The sequence below is a fragment of the Vipera ursinii genome (genome assembly GCF_947247035.1).
Source record: "Vipera ursinii genome assembly, chromosome: 5".
Lineage (NCBI taxonomy): Eukaryota > Metazoa > Chordata > Lepidosauria > Squamata > Viperidae > Vipera > Vipera ursinii.
In genome coordinates this window covers 29146215-29162789 of record NC_139518.1, presented here as the reverse complement: position 1 = coordinate 29162789, position 16575 = coordinate 29146215, and the positions used below count along the sequence as shown (strand labels likewise).

The window sequence follows — 16575 nt, the reverse complement described above, 5'->3', positions numbered from 1 at the left end:
GTGACGCACTTTCACTTTAAGTTTTAAGCAAAGTCCATCAAGCTTGAGAGTAAAATAAAATAATCTTCTTCATCTCTTCATCTTTCCCTCTTGTACTGCTCTGCCTGCTCTTTTCCTTTCATAGTCTCTCCTTCAAGCAGGGATGGTCGCAGACGCCTGGCTCTGCTCCATAAAGTCCGGAGCAGAGACGCTAGCCAGCTGGGAGCAGCCCAGGCTACGGGGGAGTTCAATCCTTCAGCCGCCCAAGCTCCAAGCTCAGGCGGCCCCGGAGAACTCAACCCCCACCTGGGGGCTCACCCCCTCCTCTTCTCCCGAGGAGGGGGCTTCAAATTCGCCCGAACAGCTGATCGGCGCTGTTTCGGGCGAAAAATCACACAGCTGAGCTGCGGGCAGCCCGGGAAGGCTGTCTCCGGCGCCACGGAGCCACCGGAAGCCCGTTTTTGGGAAACTTTTGAAGACAGAGTAATTTCAGAGAGTCATATTTTGCTTTCATATTGACATCTTTATTTTATTTTGTGTGGTTGTATTATTTCATTCTTGTGTGTTTTTATTTTGTACCATGAATACCGTGTTTCCCTGAAAGCAAGACCTACCCCGAAAATAAGCCATAGCTTGATTTTGGGGGTGGGCCTAATATAAGCCCTACCCCAAAATAAGCCCTAGTTTTGGGGTGACTCACACATCTAAAAGTCAAGCTAGGGGCTGGGGGGTGGACTTGCCCCATGTGCCCTGCACCTTCTTACCATTGCAGCCTGGTATGCCTTGCCTTGCCAGCCCATTTGTTCTGCAGCTGAAGGAAATGCCTCTGCAGTTGAAGATGGAGCCCCGGCCAGCATTTCACCATCAGAGGCCTTCTGGAAAGGCCTCTGCAGCCAAGAACCAAGCTATGAACCTGTAGCTTGGTTCTCAGCTGCAGAGGCCTTTCTGGAAGGCCTCTGATGGTGAAATGCAGGCCTGAGCTCCATTCTCAGCTGCAGAGGCATTTTCTTCAGCCGCAGAAGAAGTGGGTCGGCTGTGCGGGGCTGTCAGTGCTGCTGCTGCTGCAAGGTGAGACTGTGGAAATACATAATACATAACATAAGCTTAACTGTTCCATTAGTGGACCACAACATGAAGAAAAATTCAGCAGTAAATCTAATCAAGTGACTTCATGTAATATAATAAATTATTAGTTAGAAGTGAATATTGCTTAATTCAGGGAAATTAAACTGGAGTTGGTAAATACATGTGAAAGTATTGGCTTAATTATAAATGAAGGATGTCACAGAAATATGAATTAAGGTCATCTAGTTTGCTGCTTGGTCAAAGACTGTAAATTAAACATATGGTATAAATGCCAATGTCCCATGGGAAAAATGGATAAAAGTCCTGAGCCTTCTGCTCTTTTGGTGAGAGTGGATTGCAGGCACAATTCCAGCATGGACATGATCATAACCTATTGTGATGTGTGTGTGTGTATGATTTCACTGTGTTACACTGAAATTACAATTTGCTTCATATATTTTTTTCCAGAGAAAAAATGTAGGTATTATAAAAGACTTGTTCCATGTGTTAAATACAGTTATTTCTTTTATGTATTAAGTACCCATGAGGGTTCCTTTTGTAAATTTGCCACATTGCTGACTCTCACGTAGCTTATTTATTGTATAGATCAGAGCTGATTTATAGAATGGAGTTCATCTCCATCATTTTTTCTATTTTGTTTATTTTGTATGCATTGGAGTTTAGCTTTAACTTAGTCACAAGATTGCAAAAGCATCTTCCTATTATAGCTTAAAATCAACCTTTCATTAAGCATCCTTATATAAACATGTTAAATTCCCGTAGTTGTGAACATTTGTTTATTAAAGGAAGACAATTTTAACAAAGAATTTAATCAAGTTTTAGAATCAGAAACCATACAACTCCATCCCAATCAGATGAATGCTTTAGCACATAAGAATGTAAAAAGATTTCCATTGGATGAGGACATAAATGTTAGAACTTCAAAGTAGGCCAGGTAAGGAATCAGGTACCATACGAAATACCAGAACCCTACTTTCTTGTAGGATATAATCAGTTATATATTAATAACCTATATGAGTAATCCTTGACTTACAGCTGCAATTGGGACCAGAATTTCCACTGCTAAGCAAGGCAGTTGTTAAATGAATCACACCTGATTTTACAATATTTTTGGCATCATTTTTAAGTGAATTACATCCAGCTTCCTGCATTGACTTTGTGAGAAGCTGGCCGGAAGGTTGCAAATGACAATCACTTGACCTGGGTGTTTTGCAACCATCGTAAATACACGCTGGCTCCCAAGCATTCATATTTTATATATACATATACATATGTGAGTGTATATGTGTGTGTACACACAAACACACACACATCTGACAATTTTTCCCCTCCCTATTATACCAGATAAGGGGAATTTTAATTTTCTTTCTTATGTTGTGTAATTTGCCATGTTGAGATAATCTTTTGGTAATGACCTGAGCTCAAGTTTTGTAACAATTTTTGCATATTTCCTCCAAAGTCATGTCTGCATTCTTTTACACCACCTCCTTTGTTAAACTCAGTTTAACCTCTCATGCACAAAGAAAATAATCGAACAGTTTTATGGGAACAGACTACAAGGGTTTTCCTTTACCTTCAAATAGCAGCTCTTCTAGATCACTAGACATATCTTGCAGATCCCCCCTGCTTTCCTGAAATCTGATGGAGTGATTCACCCTACTTTTTTATGAAACTCCCCTGTCTATCTAGTAAGTCCTACAGCACAGAGAAAGGTGCAAATTAATTATTTGTAAATCCACATGTTGGTGGTACTGTAATAATAATAATAATAATAATAATAATAATAATAATAATAATAATAATAATAATAATAATAATAATAAAGAGAAGGGTGAGGGGTGACATGATAGCAGTGTTCCAATATCTCAGGGGCTACCACAAAGAAGAGGGAGTCAAGCTATTCTCCAAAGCACCTGAAAGCAGGACAAGAAGCAACGGATGGAAACTAATCAAGGAGAGAAGCAACCTAGAACTAAGGAGAAACTTCCTGACAGTTAGAACAATTAACCAGTGGAACAACCTGCCTCCAGAGGTGGTGAATGCTCCAACACTGGAAGTTTTTAAGAAGAGACTGGACAGCCATTTGCCTGAAATGGTATAAGGTTTCCTGCCTGAGCAGGGGGTTGGACTAGATGACCTCCAAGGTCCCTTCCAACTTTATTATTATTATTATTATTATTATTATTATTATTATTATTATTATTATTATTATTATTATTATTATTATTTAATGCTTCATCAAGTTGTTCCCACAATAATCTGAGCCTGTCATTTGTGCCTTTAGTGAGAACCACGGATTGAGTTGCTTTATGAAATATTTTTTTTCCTTGGTTATCCATAGTCTTCTCAAGAGCATTCTCTAATACTATATTCAAAAATGTCAATAATATTTGTATCCTGCTTTTTCAAATCCAACCTCTGCTTCCATAACATGTAATATGGAATAATATTATTTCCACTGATATTTGTAGGAATAGATACATCATTGCATCTGAATAACTTTTCCTTTGTTTTTTCCTTTGTAGCTGTCCTACCAGGTTCCAATTAAGGGTGTACATCTTAACTGTTGATAGTCAATTTTAAAGGCAGAAACTAACCACCATTTAATTGTCTTTATTGTAAATTCTAAGGCTAATTGATCTCCTGTTTTGATTAGTTTGGACTCCTTTATATTTAATCTTAATTCCATTTTTTTCACTGTGATCCTTGAGCTTTCAGCTGGGAATACATAATCTTGGTCTATATTTCTGGTGGTCTTTGTTCATTTTTCCTGTGAATACACTCCACTCCTTTATGATGAGGTAGCCATGGAAGGATTGAGAAGGCTAAAGAAGCCAAATAAAACTTTCTAACGTTGTAGTATACAGTCACATCATGGAGAATATTGTTTTCCAGAATAAAATTTAAAATTCATCTATTTATTACATAGAACCAGGTTTAGAAGGTTGGTCAGAATGTGCCTTGTCTGTCAAAAATGTAATCTAAACACACTATTAGTTGCACAATCTCATTTAAGCTTTTGATGCTTTTCCCCTCTCCACCTTCTTTGTCCCTCATTGCTGCTGAAAATAAAAAAAAATAAAAGGGAAAGGGAAAGACGATGACAAGGTTTTGCAATACTTATATCTACAAAGTATTTTCTCACTTCCATTACTGGAAAACAAAGAAAATGAAATGAACATTTAGTTGCCAGTCAGCAGCTATCTAGCTATCAAATCCTCCTTCCTGTCTTCTTTCAAAAAGCCATCACCTGAGTATCCCCACACTAAGTCAGAATTTGAACATCATGCCCCAAATGGTCCTTCCTACACTATTTTTCTGTTATAAACATAAAAATGTATTAAAACTTCCACAAAAAATAGTCTCTTAGTCTTCTATCCCCAAATAGCAAAGAATCTTGGGGTTCCTAGAACATTAGTTATTGTAGTACAAACATTCATGGATTATGTCTTTCCCAAAGCTATCCATCCATCCATCCATCCATCCATCCATCCATCCATCCATCCATCCATTTTTATTTGATTCAGCTGCCACTAATTATTAATGATTATTTAAAACTTATTTAATTTATGGCATTCCACATTAACTACACATTGATTTCATTTTCTTTGTTTTTCAAAAGAGTCACATAAATGATTTTGGCTGTAACCATTTTAGCAGTCATGTTTCTTCCACAATCTGCTAAAAGTGTTGTTTGAATATGGTTCTTGAACCACAAGGTTTCTGTCTATTCCTTCTGTCTGTTCCTATACAAATCACTTCTCACAAAAATGAATTATGATAGATGCTCCGCAACTGGAGAATAACATTTACTGCTTCAAAGGCCCATTTCTGGTCTTGAGATTATCAATATTTTTAATTAATTTTTTCAATTATTCACTTTCTAAACTTGAGTAAAAATAAATAGGGTTAGCTAGTGGAATCAGCCTCATAAGCTAAAGCAATATAAATATTTGAAAAAGTCTGAAGAAATGCAAAAGTTTTTAGCTGAGAGTTGACATTCCTGAAAAATGTATGTCATCATTTCTGTATGCTGAGGTCCATATCCAAACAGCTGGCCACTATTTCATCAAAGCTAGGGGAAATCTGACATTATTTTAATATGAGAGATATACCCACCAAAATGAATAAACCTCCAGAGAATAGAGATGAAACAACCATATGGTATACCATCTGAATTTCATTTCTCCAAGTGAACTTCCACTTTAAGTCCATTTCATAAACTTTTATAATAGGCATGCTGCACCCAGGTAATTAAAGTGATTAGAATCATTATTGCACATCATCATCAGAGGATAGAGGCAAGCCTTTCTGAAATGATAATAAGCCTTCCCAGTGAATGCCAATGATCACAGAGCAGCTCTCTTTCAGATACAACACATTTCTCCCAATTTCTTACAAGAACAGTATAATGGTCATTTCTTGTTCTTCTTTTAAACAAGGAATACAGTGTCTATGGAGATTCTCAATCATCCAGATCATGGTTATCCCAAAGGTACTTTTTCCAAAAGTCAACTAGTTTTTTTTCTTTGAAAATGTTTCACTTCTCATCCAATACACCTTTTCAGGGAATGGATTTATATTTTTTGCTGTCATCTGATCATTAACACTCTGAGGGTCTGTTGTTAGTTCTCCATGAGTCATGAAGGCTACTTGGGGGTTTATCTGTATCCTCAGATTCACCCAAATCAGAGTGCAAGCATTGTGAAATCTTCTTAGGACCACTCAAAGGACTGTGTTGTAAACAGGAGATAGGTGGTGTCATATCCCTCTCCTTTGTTGAGGAAGGGCTGTTCAATTTTAACATAGATTGCCTCTTTGACTCTTCTTTCAAACCAGTGGTCCTCTCTGTCCAGAATGTGAACTTTGCTGTCTTCAAAGGAGTGACCTTTGTCTTTCAGATGCAGATGGACTGCTGAATCCTGTCCTGTTGAGTTTGTTCTGTGTTGTGCCAAGCATTTGTGAAGTGGTTGTTTTGTTTTCCCAGTGTAGAGGTGTACTACACATGACTCACTGCATTGTACTGCATATACCACAATGCTCAGTTTTGTCCTTGGCGTGGACAAGCTTCTGCTTTAATATATCCCTGGGTTTAAAATGTACCCATATGTTGTGTTGGCTGAAAATCCTCCTGAGCTTTTCAGATATTCCTGCAATGTATGGAATGACAGGGTTGCTCCATTTGTTGTTCTCCTCTTTCTCTGTTATGAAGGAGCTTCTGCTGGTTCTTTTTGTGGATTTGATGAAGGCCCTATTAGGATAGCCACAGGTTCTGTGGGCTTCCTTGATGTGTTTTGGTTCTTTCTCTTTTCCCTCCTTGCTGATAGGCAAACCTTCAGCCTGGCTAGTGAGAATCAAAATGTAAATACTCATCTCTCTGTGTGGTTTTTTTTGTATACTTCAGTGGTGAAGCTTCTGTCTTCCTTAATATCCAGGAAGACAAGACTATTTGTGTTGTGTACTGGGTTCATTGTGCAGGAATGAAGACGAGGTGAGTGAGTTCAGCAAAGAACATGTTTTTTTGCTTGTAGGATCTGAACTAGAGAACTGGGCTGCAGATGCAGCAATCTATACCCTGGCCTCTAGGCAGCAGCCAATAGGTTTGAAGCAACCCTTCGCTGCCTAGGGGCAACCAATAGCAGCGCTGGAGATGGGTTGTCTGAGGTGCTGGGAGCCGTTAGCTAGCTCCCAGCTTAAACAGCCTACTAGCCATTACCATGTGGTGTTACAAGCAAGCCCAATACATTACAATTTGCCTTATCATTTTTCTGTGGAGGTGGAAGCCTTCAAACACATTTACTTTGTGGACAGCAACTTTAAGTTCTGACAAGAGGATTGAAAGAAAATAGACTAGCCTTCCTGGATTATGCAGTAGATGTTAAGGGAGACAGAAGCAAAGTTCATATTCTGGGCAGAGATGACCACTGCTTGGAAAGAGGAGTCAGAAGCCATCTATATTAAAATTGAGCAGCTTTCTCTCAACAGAGGGGGAGGGATACAACATTACCTATTCTGTTTACAAAGCAGTCCTTTCAGCAGTCCCAAGAAGGTTCCATACCAATTTGCACTTTAATTCAGGTGAGTCTGACATAAACCTTAATGACTCTCAAAGAGCTAATGACCGATCACATGTCTGCAAAGAATATAAATCCTTCCATTCCCCACCAGTCAGTTAGAACTGAAGAAGCTTCTTGGATGACAAGCAAAACATTTTCAAAGAAAAAAAAAACCCCAAGAAAGTCCAATTGCCTGTTGGAAAAAGCACCTTTGGAACAAATGATACAGTGATAATATTTCTGTTTATGTTTGTGTTAGTTTTAAAAAATTACAACTCTAAAAACTACAAGGTATAAAATATATTATTTAGTTAGCTAATAGTGTGGTTGGGTTTTTTATTTTTGGGTGTCATAGTAGAAACAATCAGCTTACCTGAGAACATCATCATATGTTGAAAGTTCCTTGGAATTTTTTGTTTTCGGCCCAGGTTCAGAATGAATGATATTGGATATATGTTACAGGCTCTTGCTACAAAAACTGCCACCTACATCATTTGGGATTAGAAGCTGAGGAAAATAATGAAAGACTGTATGACATAAGACCAAGATTAATCAAATATATTATTTAATTCAGAAGCAGAATCATGATTTACCTGGAAATGGAGTAGGAAAAAATACAACATTCTCATTGCTACTCACAGTCTGCCCTTTCTTTAAGCATCTTACTCTTTTAAACAATCTTTATAATTGTTTCTTGAACACTGGGAAATCTTCACTATAAATTTTTTTTATGCCAACACAAAAGAAGAGAGCCAGCTGATGTGATAGTTAAGATGCTCGCCTAGAAACCAGGAGGCTGTGAGTTCTAGGTGTCCCTCAGCTGGATGATTTTGGGCCAGTCAATCTCTCTCAGCCCAACACACTTTATATGATTGTTGTGAGGAGACAGAAGTATTGTTGTGAATAGGAGACAGAAGTATTAGGTATGATATGTTGACTTAATATTGGATAAAAAATCCAATATTAATAAAAATAAGAATCACTAAAGAGTCTAACCAAGTTGAACCAGGTAATCTGAGAATGACACAAGTGCCAACAGATTGGAAAAGATTAAGCTACGGGGGGGTGGGGGGCAAAGGAGGAGAGTTAATGGGGTGTGCAAACTGTTATATGATAACCTTAATCTCATGTGCTAGCAAAATAACACTTCATCCAATGTAGATTATAGTCATACATGAAAAAACAGATGCCAGATTTTAAAGATGGTTTTAGAAAGGGCCAAGAAACATGAGAATTTTTGCTGATGCATGCTGAACAAACGAGAAAGCCAAAGAATATCAAAAAGAAGTCACTAAGTGCTTCACTGATTATAGAAAGGCTTTTGATTGTGTTGATCACATAAAGCTGTAGAATAGACTCAGAAAAATGATAAAAAACCCATATCATTGTCCTCATGAGGAATTTATATACAGGTCAGGGATCCATAGTACCAGGGCTTTTTTTCTCATAGAATGCTCAGAACGGAGTTCCGGCACCTTTTTTGGATAGAACCTTGTAGGGTAGGCAAGGCGGGTTGTATGACATGTGTGAGTTCCGGCACCTTTTTCTTTTACAAAAAAAGCACTGCATAGTACAGATAGAATATGGTTAAACAAACTAGTTCTAGGTTGGCAAATAAACGAAACAAGGGTGTATACTCTCTCATTTATTCACTCTCTATATACTGAATATATTAAGAGAAGCTGGATTGGGAGAAGATGGGATGATATTAGAATAAGGAAGAAATATCAATAATCTGTGCCATGCTGATGACAGTACTCTGATAGCCAAAATTGCAAAGAATCTGCACATTCTAGTAATAAAAGTTAAAGAGCAAAATGAAAAAAGTGGGACTAAAATTAAACATAAAGACAGCCCAACTAATGACAACAAATAGAGGAATTAGCCTTAGAATTAACAGTGAAGATACTGAATTGGTAGACAGGATTAACTATCATCAGTAAAGGAACAACCAGTCAAGAAATACACTGAAGACTAATTCTTGGTAGAGCAGTGATGAAGGCCTTAGAAAAGATATTTAAATGCAGTGGTGTGTCTATACCTACAAAGATCAGAAGTGTACAAACTATGGTATTCCTTGTGACATGCTATTAAAGCAAAAGTTGGATTTTGAAGAAACAAGAAGAAAGAATATTGATGCTTTTGAATTTTGATGTTAGAGAATACCACGGACAGCTAAGAAAACCAACAAACAAAAATAGCACAAATAATCCAAGTTTCTCACTCAAGACACAAATGACTATGCTCAAATTATCCTACTTTGGACACATTAGATAAAGACTTCTCTCTCTGCAGACTTCTCTTTCTGGGAAAGATGGAAAAAATGGAAGAAAAGAGTGACTAGCAGCAAGATGGATGAACTCAATAACAGAGGTGATGAATACACATTGGGAGATCTAAATATCAGGTTAAGGTCAGATCATCATAAAGAAAAATTATGTGGTTACTAAAAGTTAACAATGATTTGATGGTACATAATTATAGTAGTAATAAAATTCATATCATTGGAACAGCACAAGCATGCCATTTGTGTTTTCAACCACGTCCAAGCAGTTATTCATGTATTGGTTTATTCAAAAGACCACACATTCAAAGGTGGTCTCCAAACATAGGACATGCAATATGCTTGATGTCAGGAGTAAATTCAAGAGTTATATCTTCACTTCTTAGCAATTGTATAGTGAGGAATTGGCTATTCTTGCACAGAAAAAATAAAAAGCAGAAATATTTTATATATGCATTGAGCTCTCTGGATTCTGATTTATATCTCCAATTATACAATTTATCTGTTCATCATGAAAAAAACCACCTTATGCCATATGTTTGCTGTATAATGCATTTCCTGTTACTTGAACAAAGGATACAAATGCCCCAAATATAAATAGAGCATTGAAAATATGATTTTGGAATGTAAACAGTGCTAGTCCCATATAGCAAAAGATTACATTCTCAGTCAAAAAGTTCATGAACTCGAACAACTGAAATGAAAGAGAAACAAAATTATCATCCAGGTTAAAGTAGATGAATGAGTACTAATTGGGACAAGGTAAACATATCAAATTGGGCATTCAATTCATGATTCACAAATCAGCTCAGATTTTTAAAAAAATATTAAGTTCAATAAACAAGATGACAAACAGGTAGTTTAGCCTATTATATGCTACTAAAACTCTTGTTCTCATGAGTTCTCATGAAATGCTGCATCCTAAGGACAACAATTTTTGAACCAAGTACCGTACTTTAAATAGTTTTACATACAAATTGTGTCCAAAATCCAGGACTCAAGACTCCCGAGGGAATGAAATTTGGAAAAGTTGTTACTGTTTCAGTCCTACTGACTGCTGCTGGGCTACTGTGGTCACATGATCTTTATTTTCAACTATCCATGACAGTTTCCTAGCCAGTCTCATAATCCCTTGTTCCCTCCCCAGTCAGCAGCAGTCACTTACCTGCCTGCTGGAAAGGGAAAGGAAGGATGCTCCCTGCCAGACTCCCACAAAGAAACTCAATAGGGAAGCTGGCAGGAAGTTGGAAGTCAGTCCTGCTCCTGCTGCTTTTTTGCCTGCTCTGGGTCATTCTGTTTTTCTGTTTAGATAAGTAAATATCTGGTATATCAGGTATGGGCTGTCTATGATAGGTAAATATAGAAATCTGCTTAAGTAATAGCCATTCTTCTCTACTGCAGTATACGTCAAGTGTACATTGTCCAGAAATAAAAAATTTGCAAAAGCTTTTTCCTGTTTTATGAATCAAGCCACATTTTCTACCTCACTTCAAATCTGTAAAACTGTTTTAATAAACATACAAAAATACAGGGATAGCTATACTGTTAGAATACCAGTTGACAATCTTATAAAATCATCCATATACAGTACATATTACATATACTGGCTAAAATATTATAGACTATGACAGGATTTATGATAATGGAAACACTAGTTGCCTAGCACAAAACACTTTATTTTGTAGTTATAATTTTTAAAATCCCCTTAGGAAACAATTGCTTCTATTGTCTCCTATGGGAGTTTTAAAGAATATTTTCAAAAACATTTTTGTCAAAAGCTGGCTAATTTTTCAGCATGCTGAATGGAAGGTCCACATGACCTGCCATCCCACCTACTCTTGTGGCCTCTAAAATTCTGTTCATTTGGAACACAGCCAATTCAAAATGTTTTGTTCTGACTACAAACCAAACATCTGTGCCCACCCTTAATGCACCTGGAAGCTATTTGCCCAACATGGTATATAATGAAGCTATTATGTTAACATGGCAGCAATATTAAATTTCAAGAAAAGTTTAAACTATTATAATAATTTTTAGAACATACAGAGTACTTGGAAAATTGCATCCTCTCTCTATATATTATTTCTCACTTTTATTCTCTTTGCACCATAACCTTGCCTGCTGCACATGTCACATATCTATGTATTCACCCTCTCCCAATAAAAGCAGCTATCAATCTGAAACAGACTACTGTATCTACCCTTAAAGAAGGAGTGTGTGTGTGTGTGTTTTATAATACCAGTTGGAAAAACTACATCTTGACACATCTTCAGAAACCCAACCACACTTTGGGGATAGGTGGGGAGGGGAGAGGAGATTACGGGCTTTTATTATGGAAAAGTAGACAATTTGGACTTAATGTCATGAGTTTTCTGGATGACACTAGGAATTGCCAGCTCTTTGCATATTTGTCCCACACACTGAAAGCAATAGGTTTACACTTAATATTAACTCATGATTTTACGTCATGGTTTGTTGAATACAGTATGGTGGCATGAGTCACATATACTGCTATACTATAAACTATGCTTTATAAAACACAACATTTGGGTTCACAATGACAAAGCAAAAATCAAACAAACCATCTCATGACATAGTATGATGTATGAACCCAGCCTCTGTGCTTTTAAAACTATGGTCAAAGGATAAACACTGAAAACTATCCTAATTCTTAGATAAATTTGTCTTGCCCACTTTGATTTAGCAGTGGTTAAATTCAAGGAAGTTAGTCACCAATGCATTCATTTAGCAGAGAAGCACTCATGAACTTCAGAGCCAGTAGAAGCAATGGGGAAATCCTCCATATTGATCTGAGAGTTATTTTATGCTATATATTAAACAATTATTTCCAGACAGAAAGCTGACAACATAGTTCACTTTCTTCAAGTTGATCAGAACGGAAAATTACTAATGTGCTATTTCTGGTCAAATATGGCATCGTCCTTTGGAATGACTATATAGGTATTAAAACATGTCCTCAGCAACTCCAATTGAATACTTATGGTTCCAGCAATAAGGAGATATTGACTTCACACTATATTTTTGGAAACTTGAGACTATGAGCCAAATACATATTTAGGCTTGAAAAGGGAAGACTGGGGGCGTGGGGGGGAGGATATAAACTTTTGAATCAACTTAAAACAGGTCACTCTTAAAAAATTATGACTATTCCATCAATCTAAAGTGAAAAGCAGATAAGAACCCAGTGAACCATAACTATCTTACGGACCAATTCATTTTTCTTTCTTTCTTTATAGCATTGCAAAATAAAAAGGTTTCTTTCTGGAAGGTTTACTTTTACAGTTATATAGTTCTGCAAATGGCATGCCGCTGAAGCAAATAAAAAAAACCCAGAAGTCCATTTCCCCCTTCCTTTTCTTAACTGCCAAAATAAAGAATGTACTAAAAGCAGATGACACTTTATGATGCTCACCGCTCTTCCATTCAATATTTAGCTATTTCTTTGTCTGCCAAAAGATTCTTTTTTTGAAGTCAGCAGGTTACCTATATTCAATCCTCTTTAGAATTAATCAAGGGATTCAGATAAAGTTAGCAAAGTATTTATCTTGAGATCCTCTCTCTCCTTCATGAATTCTATGCAGGGTACACTGAAACCTTGAAGCTTTGTTGTTGTCTTCAGTCAGGAACCCTCTTCAATGAACTTTCATCCATTCTAAATTCATAGATTTTCAACAGCTCACGCCGTCTAAACGCCACTTGGTTTGCCAGCCATGTTCTCTGTCGATTCCCAATCTAGCCACATCTCCCATCTTTCCCTTTCCATAGCGCATTTCAGTCTCCTCTTTCCTTTCCAAGAGATTCTTCTTTTCCATGTGAAAATGTTATTTTTTCTCAGCCCAAATTGTTTTTGTACACCAACCTTAACTATCCTAGGCACAAGTTGTATGTTTGGGAGATGATGGGACTGCATCTGTAGAGTCCTTGGTGCTCTTTGAACTTGGTTGTTTGCTTACAGATGTTTCATTAGTGAACTACGTAACATCACCGGTGCAAGTAAGTGTAGGGTTTGTTCATTGTTTATATGCAAATAGTTCTTGACTTATGATTGTAATTGTAATTGAGTCTGAAGTTATGATCATAGGTTTTTGAGGTTGCTGAAGTGACGAGATCTGATTTTATGATTTTTTTTGTGGTGATCACTAAATTCACTTGCTCATTTGGTAATCTTCCTAACAATATGAATAATATGATAGTGGAAACAAACGTTGATAGAGGCATCAGCTTCCTTCACTAAATTTCTTTGTAGCCAGTTTGCGTGTGACAAACTTGTTATGTGAATTCTCTAACATGGCCATGGCCTGAGAGTGCTCACACAAAACTTTAGAAGTTATTAGTTGTGGTGTTCTTCCTTATAGTTTGTGAAGAAAGGTGTACTATTTCAAATCTTTCAAACCTGACATAATTCACACACACACACACACACACACACACACATCTGATACACAATTATTTGAGACAAGGGAGCACAGATTTTTGGATTTCAACAAAAGGAACGGCATACTTTGAAGCCACATTCTCTATTGTTATGCCACTGAACTGACAGATGGAACTGTAAATGCTTTAGGGATTCATTGCTATGTCTGTGTTCATCAGAAAGAAGTCATGTTTTCATTCCAAATTACTAAGACTAAGAGGTAAAAATGGTTTATCTTTTTTTTTATTTTGCACCTATATTTGGATTAATGGAGCTGGTTACTGTTCATGGTTCAAAGAGAAAAAAATCAATCTCATTCTCTCTCAAAGCACCTTATAAATATAACATTGCATCTTACTATTATAGTCCTAACCTCTGGCAATCAATTCTATTTCTGAGGAGATAGAATACAATTTATTTATCTATCTTCCATTTACTGAAAGAAAAACTTTTAGCCTAACATATCATAATCTATTCTATGCCAAAGCTTTTGAGTTCAGGATAATAAGTTTATTTGCTTAATTTTAAAAACACTGCTATCACCTGTTGCTAGTATATCATAATTTAACATTCCTTTCCTGATAGTATAATCTAAATTACTATATCAGAACACTAATATCATCTTCGTCCTAAGAAACCAGAAAGGCTGCAGGCTGCTGAAAACATGACCATATAGTGAAAAATGGCACCTCCACATATTAGCAGGGAGATTTGCAGGGTTTCATCAAGAAAGTCAATATGGCAACTGTGATGATGAAATTAAAGCTCTGCCAATTTGGGGAGGAAGGAATGTGTGTGTGTGTGTGTTACATCTGCTGTGCCATAAAACCTGGTGAAAATTTCGACTGAACCATCATGACTGCAGGGCTAACAAGACGACTTGTTCGGTAATTTTATATATATCCTTTTACAATCATTTGTTTACTTAATCTTCCAGATGTGCATATTTTTATACATAATCATAAGCAATACTAAAATTTTGGTGAAATCAATATTTTTAAATGAAAGCTAAAGACATATTCCATATTCAGCATATAATAATATTATTTGGAAGGAATATGTTGTGCCATGCGTTTATGAACTTCTTTCAACAGAGAGGGAAGGATATGACATCTTCTATCTTCAGTCTACAACACAGTCCTTTCAACAGTTCCAAGAAGGCTCCATACCCATTTCCACTAATCAGCTGATCCTGACAAAACAGATAAGCCTCCAGGTGGCATCAACAACTCGCTAAAAGAACGCAAATGTCTACAAGAATATAAATCCTTCCATTCCCCACCATCCAGTCAAAGCTGAAGAAGCTTCTTGGATGAGAAGTGAAATGTCTTCAAACAGAAAAAAGAAAGTCCACTTGCCTCATGAAAAAGCACCTTTGGGACAGGCTCCAGGTAAACTGCTCTATATAATAGAAAGAAAAACCAAATGCACAGGTATAGTATAGGTGGTACCTTGCTCAATAGTAGTAACTGTGAGAGGGATCTGGGAGTCCTACTGGATAATCACTTAAATATGAGCCAGCAGTGTGCTGCAGCTGCCCAAAAAGCCAACAGAGTGCTAGGCTGCATCAACAGAGGGATGGAATCAAGATTACGTGAAGTATTAATACCACTTTACAATGCCTTGGTAAGGCCACACTTGTAATACTGCATCCAGTTTTGGTCACCACGATGTAAAAAAGAGGTTGAGACTCTAGAAAGGGTACAGAGAAGAGCAACAAAGAAGATTAGGATACTGGAGGCTAAAACATATAAAGAACAGTTGCTGGAATTGGGTGTGCCTAGTTTAATGAAGAGAAGGATGACGGGTGACATGATAGCAGTGTTCCAATATCTCAGGCGCTACCACAAAGAAGAGGGAGTCAAGCTATTCTCCAAAGCACTTGATGGCAAGACAAGAAGCAACGGATGGAAACTAACCAAAGAGAGAAGCAACCTAGAACTAAGGAGAAATTTTCTGACAGTTAGAACAATTAACCAGTGGAGCAACCTGCCTCTGGAAGCTGTGAATGCTCCAACACTGGAAGTTTTTAAGAAGAGACTGGACAGCCATTTGTCTGAAATGGTATAGGGTTTCCTCCCTGAGTAGGGGGTTGGACTAGATGACCTCCAATGTCCCTTCCAACTTTATTATTATTGTTATTATTGTTATTGCTGTTGTTGTTATTGTTGTTATTATTATTATTACACCTCTTACCATCTGGTATGTTTATAGTTTCCATAAATCAAAGACCTTCAAGAGAAATTTTGGTCTGACATAAAAAGGCTATTAGCAATTCAGATTAGGAGGGTATCCTCTGCCTCCTATGAGCGACGTTCAACTGAGATGCTTGCTTTTTTAATACTATGTGTTGCCTGTCTGCAGATTTGCTGTGTCCTTATTATATACTAGATAAAGTTGCATCAGGAAAATCTATAGAGCAGTAGCATTTGTAACACAAAGATGGAGTACATCAATATGCTTTGCAAGGCAGATGTCTTATCTAAAGAAAAGTGTTTTATTTTTTAAAAGATGGAGCCTTACTATGATGTGGTGCTAGCTACCAGTAATGCTTAAAACATGGTTTGGACCAATTCCTGGAAATCACAGAGATCAAGGACACTTAGCCTTGATGGCAATGTCATTGTCTCTGAAGGGGAAACCATTAGGCTTCCTTTTGCAATTGGTTGTACAGTCCAGATTGCTGGACTAGATGGACGATAATGCCAATCCATCAGTGCATTGCTTATGTTCTT

The 16575-nt window shown here is 37.1% G+C and overlaps 1 protein-coding gene across 1 annotated transcript in view; it reads right to left on the bottom strand.

The window, feature by feature from the left end:
* The window catches only part of SLC9A9 (solute carrier family 9 member A9), a gene marked incomplete at its 3' end in the record, with an annotated part of 228259 nt that overhangs the window by 103554 nt on the left and 108130 nt on the right, over positions 1-16575 (bottom strand). Inside the window, exons 10-11 of the mRNA XM_083364697.1 lie at positions 9986-10099; positions 7495-7606 (exon numbers count right to left, since the gene is read on the bottom strand). Of these exons, the coding sequence (XP_083220823.1) occupies positions 7495-7606; positions 9986-10099 (226 nt within the window). The remainder of the gene's footprint in view (positions 1-7494; positions 7607-9985; positions 10100-16575) is intronic.